The sequence below is a fragment of the Sinocyclocheilus rhinocerous genome, unplaced genomic scaffold (assembly GCF_001515625.1).
Source record: "Sinocyclocheilus rhinocerous isolate Xijiao unplaced genomic scaffold, SAMN03320098_v1.1 scaffold536, whole genome shotgun sequence".
In the NCBI taxonomy this organism is placed as follows: Eukaryota; Metazoa; Chordata; class Actinopteri; order Cypriniformes; family Cyprinidae; genus Sinocyclocheilus; species Sinocyclocheilus rhinocerous.
In genome coordinates, this window is record NW_015647453.1 from 80,719 (window position 1) to 89,874 (window position 9,156).

Here is a 9,156-nt window from a genome sequence, read left to right on the forward strand (position 1 = left end):
GGCAACGGCGTTCGAAATCCGCGCTGCCTGAGCTTCACGAGGGCGCCAGCTCGCTTCCCCCATCTGCGCGTCCTGAAGCGCTTGATCAGCGCCGCTGCTCCGCCAACTACAACGTTCAGCAAAACATCAAACAATAACGAAACCGGTAATATATCGGGTGATGTGTAGTGCCGAATGTCCAGCAATTCGTCTCTGGTGAAACTGATTGCAGGGATAAAACTAAAGACTATGGAAGCATATGTGTAGCAAAATTCAATTTGCAATGTAATATGCAAAATGGCAACGCAATATTCAAAATGGCAATGTATTTCTGTATTTAAATTTACATTTTCCATTACCCATACGTGCAAAGTTTGGTGCAGAAGGAAAATGAAAATGAAATTATATTATTTACATTTGCCATTTCCAACAGTAGTCTTAATATGTAAAGTGCATACTGTTTTAACGCTTTATAAGTTGCGAAATGAAAATGAAAATGTATAACCCAAATTGATTTGATATGTGTAACATGTCCAAGCAGAAATGGTAGCAAAATTATCATTTAAATGTTATTTGTCCTAAATGCATTTAGACTAACAGTTAGGACACTTACGATTGCATTTTCATCATGACGCCGTGGGATATTTGTAGCAAAATTCAGTGCGGCTTTGAAAATGCATTCCGAGCTGACCGCGCCCACCCTCCGTAAATCATTGCATCAAGGTGGGGATTGGCGGAAGCATGTTACGTTTAGATCGTTCGAAACATGGCGGCTGGAGATCTGATAAGATCGTTGAATTCACTGGCAGATGAAGTGGAGCGTGAACAGAGAAATAGTGGTGTTTCAGAAGATTTTTACGCGTATGTAGGTGACAGAACTAGATCAATATTGGAGCGTCTTGAAGAATTGTCGGCCTTAACAGGCCTCGACACTCGTTTCGCTGCTGAACCCTTGAAGGTGGTGGAAGATCGATTATCTTCGTCTCTGCCAAGGGGAGTGGGACGACTGGCCGTGGAGATCCCTGACGAGGCCATAGAGGGGTGTCTTATGTATGGTCTTAAAGTTAAAGACATTGCGGCCTTGTATGGAGTTAGTCGCTGGACGGTACATCGACGAATGCAACAGTGTGGACTAAGGTAAACATCAACTTAAATATATTTTTTTATGGTTTCATATAACGCTAAATGCCTGAAGGCCTTAATTTCTGTTTACTTCCAAACTCCGTCATCATGGGTGACCTTCTGATTACAAGTCCCGACTCTCTTAACGTTATGAATGCCCTCTTTTTTTGAAGCATCAGAGAAACGCATACAGCTGACTTAAATAATCTGATAGAATTTGAACTAGGACATTCAGATATGACTTGAATAAATAAGAAACTTCACAAAGGCATGTTTAGGTCTTTACATAATTCTGTTCATCTCACAAATATCTGATGCATCTAATGCCACTTATCACACAATTATCCACCTGTTCCACAGAGTATCAGAGTTGTACTCTGGCATTAACGATACAGATTCTTTCATCATTTACTCACTCTCAAGTTATTTCTTTGTTCTACTGAACAAAGGAAGATATGTTGAAGAATGTTTGTAATCAAAAAGCTCTGGGGCACCACTGACTTGTATGGAAACAAATGTTATGGAAGCCAGTGGTGCCCCAGAATTGTTTGGTTACCAACATTCTTTAAAATATCCTAATGTTTAACACTTACATTAATGTAATTTAACAACACTCACTCATACCTACATCAGAACAAAAAATATATGCCTTTGTGACAAATGCTTGTAACATTTACTGGATGTTTTGGTAGATGTATAATTTAAAAGCATCTGTCCTGGTATTTTGCAAGGTTGATGATGACTATGGTGTTGACTGGGATGGACCACATGCCATGGAAGATGCAGGCAGCATTTCAATCCCAGATGTAGAGTTACCACGACATCTCACTGCAGAGGAGTTGGCAGGTCTTCCGAACCGGGAAATGCCAATAAATGAGGCAATCGATACCTACATGAGCACAGTAGCCCAACTGACAGAGATTTTTAGACATTGAACGTTTTGAACATGCATGGACATCACAAACAGCTTTTCCTTTGGCGAGTTTATTTCGACAAATGCCTGAACTACAAAATGTCCTAAGAACATGCATGACAAAATGTATGACAATAAAAAAGTGAGAGAAACAAGTCGTTTTCTTTAACATTTGTAATTAATTTGTTCTTCACTTAACTCAAGGTTAACTTAACTTTACTCATTAGAATTTCCACCACTGCAATGAGAGCTCTTTAAAACTTCCTGTCAAGAACATGCATTTTTATAAAAGCAAGAAATGTGAAAAATACTGTAGACAACGAACATGTCATTAAAATGTTTTCCTAAATATGCAGTTCTCCACATGAACACTTTTAAATATTACAACTCAGATAAGGCCAAAGCCAAACCTTGTGGATGAAACGGCGGCTCTCATTGCTTCTGTAAATGCAAGAAAGTTTCTGCATCTTAAAGGAAGTTTCAGTGTTGTGAGGCAGGTTGAAGCCACTGGGAGTGATAGGTCAGGTGATACTTTGACATACAGGTGTTGAGGGAGAACAGCCCAGCCAGTCCAAAACTTCAGCAACTCGGACAGTTCAGCAGGTGATCCTGCATCAGTTTGGGTAAAACAATATTTTTCATTGCATAATTCCTACATATGCAATCATCTGCAACTACAGGTGCATCTCAATAAATTAGAATGTCGTGGAAAAGTTCATTTATTTCAGTAATTCAACTCAAATTGTGAAACTCGTGTATTAAATAAATTAAATGCAAATGCACATTACATTTTTGTTTTGTTTTTCAAATTAAACATTTACAATAGCACATTTGACCTTTTTGAATATATTCACGCAAGAAAGCCGTAACATCACAAGATTGCTCCAGGTTCAAAGGGGTTTCATCTTCATCACTGTCAGGCTCTGGCCAGATGACTCTCCTAAGTATCATCTAATACAAAGATAGCAGCACTGAATACAAGCCTTAATATAAGAGTTGAAACAATGCAATTCATCCACTGACCTAGTGTTTTATTACAAACAACCCACCAACTGGGCTATATGATTAGACTTTTTTATATGTATAAATATATATATGAACAGATCACCATCCAAGAGTGCTCTGGATGTTGAAGGAACCTTGTGATCATCTTCGCCATTGAAGAGCAGTGTTTTGCCACAGTTATCTGAAAAATTCATAACAAGTAAAATGCACTCAGATGAGCGTGCTTAATCATCCCTTCCTATATTATCTATGCTCATAACTATTAAATCTACTTAAAAAGAAAGAAGCTAAAGTGTATTACATCCTGTATGTCTGTATTTCTAACAGTGACTAAAGTGGAGGTCAAGGAAATGGTATGTCCAAGCATTTCAAAATGTTTTCAATTATAACTCACCGATGTCAAGTTCAAATCCATGGTGGAGCTTTTCCATTAGCAATGAGAAAAAGTGCCGTTTTACTCCATCCCCTAATGCAGCATCTCCTGTTTTTAATAGAGATTACATACAATTTAATAATCTCCAAAGTACAGCAGAGTTACTTTACTTTTACACTGCCAACTGTATTAACCAGGATTTAAACACATGCGAATGTGGGAGATCATGCGAGGAATTCGATTTCGCTGCTTCACGTTTGGCGAACTCTTGACCTGCGAAATTGTGCGAATTCGTATCACGTGACCAGTACCGATCACAATGCGACCTTTAGCTGTGTTAAAAGAATAAGAAACTTTTTGCAGTAAAGTGAAGCTTTGGATATTTTTGCGTTTTGGGTTGATTATTAAATTTTTTTGTTATGTAAGCTACGTGTGCTCAAAGTGCAGTGTGACCCGCGGCTAAAGCCGTCGTCCCATTGTTTTGTCCAAAACGAGCACTTCTCATACAGACGATGGTCAACGAATGTGATCGTCAGTAACAATGCAATTGTAAGTGTCCTAAATGTTAGTTTAAATGCATTTAGGACAAATAACATTTAAATGATAATTTTGCTACTATTTCTGCTTGGACATGTTACACATATCAAATCAATTTGGGTTATACATTTTCATTTTCATTTCGCAACATATAAAGCGTTAAAACAGTATGCACTTTACATATTAAGACTACTGTTGGAAATGGCAAATGTAAGTAATATAATTTCATTTTCATTTTCCTTCTGCACCAAACTTTGCACATGTGGGTAATGGAAAATGTAAATTTAAATACAGAAATGCATTGCCATTTTGAATATTGCATTGCCATTTTGCATATTACATTGCAAATTGAATTTTGCTACACATATGCTTCCATAAAAGACAGGACAAACTAACAAAAACTCAAAAACAACTGCAGTTACCGTTAGTTATTGTTACAGTTATTACAGTTACTGTTATCACTATAGTTATTGTTACAGTTACCGTTAGTTATTGTTATCATTACAGTTACTGTTACAGTTATTGTTAGTTATCATTATAGTTATTGTTAGTTATCGCTATAGTAATTGTTATCATTACAGTTACTGTTACAGTTATTGTTAGTTATCGCTATAGTAATTGTTATCATTACAGTTACCGTTAGTTACTGTTACATCATCATCGGCGCCATTTTAAATAGTAAAAATATCTCACAATATTACTGCGTTTGCTGTACTTTGGATCACATAAATGCAGGCTTGGTGAACATAAGAGACTTCTTTAAAAAACATTAAAAATCGTATTTAATTTGATTAAGCATGGTCACTAGTTATAAAATACTACACGGTGTCTCGTTCCTTGAACGAATCTATTTTTGATCGAATCGAGTGAGCCGGTGATTCAACGGTTCATTCACTAGTTTAGCTTCTAATTGAAGCGGCCGTTTTGAACGAATCGTTTGATTTGAATGATTCAATAAATCATTTATTAAAACAGGGACTTGCTGCCACCTACCGGCGGTTTTATCTTTATTAAGCTTATAATAAATAAGGCTATTTTTTCATTAAATGAAAACTTTTTTTTTAAATCAGACGAATATTGTAATCGTTATGTATGATTATGGAGCCCACACGCCCCGTGGCTGTTTTATAGTTTACTAGCGTTCTGCAGAAACTCAAACAGATCAGCCCCAGTGTTAACTACAGAAACCGCTGTGTGTCAGTAAGTTGTTGTTATTTTAGCATGTGTGTTTAGCTCAGTGCTATTTTTTTAGGATTACTGATAAACTAATGTAGTTTGATTTGTATTAGTTATCTATTTTAGTTTTAGTTACAGTTGTAGTAATGTTGTCATTTTATTAGTTTTTTATTATGTCTATATAGGTTTTTTATTAAGTTTTAGTTTTATTTAATTTTTCGGATAAAAGCGTCTGCTAAATGACTAAAAGTAAAGTAAAAGTAAAAAGACGTTTGCATTGGGGTTTTAAAAAGATGTTTTATGCATTTACGCACTTTTGACCAGCAGGCGTCGCCGGCGTGCGAGCGCTTCGAGTCACTGAGTCATTCAGCGAAACTGATCCGAATCTTCTGAAAGACTCGTTCATCCCGTCAGTAGCGCTCTAGCTCTGTTCTGTGTTTAACTCGTTCAGGTGCTTCGGGGCAGATCCTGGCTTTGCTCGGCATCTCACTAAAGTAGGTGAGTCACCTCGCAGACGGACCTGTACCCGTTCAAAAATTTCTCTCGCGAGTTTGAGCGAGGACACGGGCGTCACCCCGCGTCGTTATTTTCCTTACTCATCAGTTTAAGGCATAAGGCACCGAGTGCTGCGCTCGCGGTGGTCTTCCCGCGCGCCCTGCTTCTCCGCGACGGTGAGGAGCGAGCGATAAACGCGCAGTGCGCCCGCGGGCCACCGATGACACCCGGCACTCCTCCTCTCACACACACACACATCACGAGTGCACTTAATAGTGTACAGAGCGAGAAAAAGCCTCGTTTGTGGCTCGAGCGAGGGCTTCGGCCGGTGCATTGTGGGATAGGCCGTGACGTCACCGCGTCTCGCTTTTTGGAGGCGGAGCTTAGCGCCTTTTGTCTTTAGTTTGTTCCTTTGACGCTGTTAAAAACGTAACTGATCATAGTTTAAAACACTGTGATCCTCTATATATGTATGTTGTGTTAAGTTATGAAAAAAACAATAGTTTTGCGCTTTCAGTATTTAAACTCTATGAATCAGCTTAACTCAATTTCTCTCATTTTGTTAGTAATAAAGTATTTGTGAGGTAATGACCAAACTTGCTTCCAGGGAATGTCCGTTACAAAAAAAAAATTCAGGTGTAAAATTGTGTTTAAAAATGTACCAAAAATTAAAACCTGCTTTTTTGGGTTAGATTTCTTTCGTCATTAATATAATGTTTTGCTTTCGTCACATTCATTAATATAAAGAATGTAAAAAATAATAAAAAACTTAATAGTTGCAGAGGTACTTTGAAAATAGTTCAAATGTTTGTTGTTGTTTTTTATCTATGTGATGATTGAATAAGATACGGCTCTCGCGTTTTCTCGTGTTCCGCGTGTATTTTGACCCTTTCCGCTTTCCGTCACGCACCGCTTTGCCCCGCCCATATGTACGTAACGCATGCGTGCTGTGTTGCGTTCCGCACAGAATCCACACAAGCGCAGATATGGCGGATCTCTCTCTGGATGAAGTGATTCGTCGACGCAGTTTTAACGCTAGAGGAGTCAGTAAGAGGTAAATCTGTTCAGATTCTTCGAACGGCGTTCATTTAAACCGCCGGGGCGTTTTAGCGTTATTCTGTCGTTGTAAACGCAGTCGTGTAGCTCCTGGTGCTGAGCGCGATGTCCCGCCTTCTCTCGCCGCTGATTGGTTAATACGGCCGTTTGAGCCGCACGCAGCGCTCACGCTCGCCTTCTCATTGGCTGACGCGCGTGACTCGTGGCGTCCTGCGCGTTTCTGTTCGCGGCTGCTTTTACAAACAAACCTCGTACATTACATTCATTTAATTTCTGCGTATCTTTCACATTATCTACAGAAACTCTGAGCGCGTTTGTTATTAGCACGCGAGTTCCCTCAGTGACTGATCGATGTATCGACCGATATCCTTCGATCGACAGCCGTGAGAGACTACAAGTGCTTTTGATTCAGAGAAAAACAGATGCGTACACTGTAAATATATATATATATATATACATGTGCATACACATTCCTTTTTAATGTCAATTTACGGTTTCTCACTGTAAATTATACGTTCTTTTTCACTTCTAAAAACTGTATACTAACGTAAAATTACATGTAATGTACAATGCAGTTTTTCACCGTATATAGTATGGGTATGTATGCATCTATACGAGTATAAAGGAAAATAGTTTCGAATTCGAGTTCTGTTGGTCATTGGTTTGTAACTGCTGTTGTCCCTCCCACAGGCCCATATATGGCAGAGGGGCGGGGCCAGTGGGCAGGGCCTTCGATGCCCGTCAGATGATTGGCAGCGGTGATGTCAGACAGCGGCTGGGAGTGGGCGGAGCTACAGGAGGTAAGCGCCCTGCGATTGGCGCTAGCTCTGGTTTACTCTGGGCTCTGTCGCGTTGTTCATCGCTCTGTCCGTGCAGCGTTTCAGGTGAAGGATGCGCGAGAGAAGCTGGGGCAGAAGGACGCTCGGTTCCGGATCCGGGGGCGAGGAGCCGGAGCCGTACAGGACGCGCGGCAGCTGCTAAACTCACGCAAACAGCAGCAGGCTCCGCCTCCGAGCGCCACGCCCGTCAAACCCACGGGAATCCCTCACGTCCAGATCCACAACACCGGCCCCGTCTCCGCCGGGCCCCGGCCCCAGAGCACCAGAATGGGCATGGCCCTGCAGCTGGGGGGCGGGATCACGACAGTTGTGGACGTGCGCGATAGGTTAAGCTTAAAGAGGAGCGTCCCGACGGCGTCCAATCAGAGCGCAGCGTTTTTGAAAATCACCAAAACCATCCAGGTGAGCAGATAGATGAGCGACGCTTGTTACCATGACTCTGACTCTGAACGCCAGTGACGGTGTGTGTGTGTGTGTCTCTGTGTGTGTGTGCGCGCAGCAGAGGCCGGTGGGAACGACCAGCGGGATCCGCTTCAATGTTCCCAGTGCAGCCGCTCCGGTGAGACTCGAGTCCTCATGAATGCTTTCATACTCAGCAGTGCCTCAGATGACAGTAGTGATTAGTAATGAGTGTCCAAGTTATTGTTATCATTACAGTTACTGTTACAGTTATTGTTATCATTACAGTTACTGTTACAGTTATTATTAGTTATCATCATTATTGTTACAGTTTTTGTTAGTTATCATTATAGTTATTGTTACAGTTACTGTTACAGTTTTTGTTAAAGCTATAATTATAGTTACTGTTACAGTTATTGTTATCATTACAGTTACTTTTACAGTTATTGTTAGTTATCATTATAGTTATTGTTACAGTTACTGTTACAGTTTTTGTTAAAGCTATCATTATAGATATTGTTACAGTTATAATTTGTTATTGTTATCTTTATAGTCATTGTTAGTTATCGTTAGTTATCACTAAAACTCTAATTTGTTTGTTACAGTTATCGGTTACACTTTAATTTAAGGTGTCTTTGTTACAGGTTACATGTATTTACTATTATAACAACAATAAATTGTGCATAATTACATGCAAGTAATCCTAAGTCAAACCCTAACCATACAGTAAGTACATGTAGTTAATTAATATTACTGAGTACTTATATGTACAATTACAATGTAACAAAGACACCTTAAAATAAAGTGTAACCCAGTTATCTTTCAAGTTATTCTTACTGTTACAGTTATTGTTAGTTATCACTATAGTTATTGTTACAGTTACCATTAGTTATTGTTACAATTATTACAGTTACTGTTACAGTTATCACTAGTTATTGTTACAGTTACCGTTAGATATTGTTACAGTTATTACAGTTACTGTTACAGTTATTGTTAGTTATCACTAGTTATTGTTACAGTTACCATTAGTTATTGTTACAATTATTACAGTTACTGTTACAGTTATCACTAGTTATTGTTACAGTTGCCGCTAGTTATTGTTACAGTTATTACAGTTACTGTTACAGTTATTGTTAGTTATCATTATAGTTATTGTTACAGTTATTGTTATCATTATTTATTGTTGCAGTTGCTGTTACAGTTATTGTTATCATTATAGTTACTGTTACAGTTACCGTTAGTTATTGTTACAGTTATTGTTA

General features: G+C 39.0%; 1 protein-coding gene across 1 annotated transcript; it reads left to right on the forward strand.

The window, feature by feature from the left end:
- The first annotated feature begins 6,472 nt into the window (after positions 1–6,472).
- Positions 6,473–8,075, forward strand: LOC107709159 (polymerase (DNA-directed), delta interacting protein 3). The gene is made up of 4 exons (XM_016513573.1): positions 6,473–6,654; positions 7,347–7,456; positions 7,533–7,897; positions 7,995–8,075. Exons 1-4 carry the CDS (start codon positions 6,587–6,589, stop codon positions 8,073–8,075), a joined length of 624 nt encoding a protein of 207 aa, XP_016369059.1. The 5' UTR covers positions 6,473–6,586.
- Positions 8,076–9,156: the final 1,081 nt, after the last annotated feature.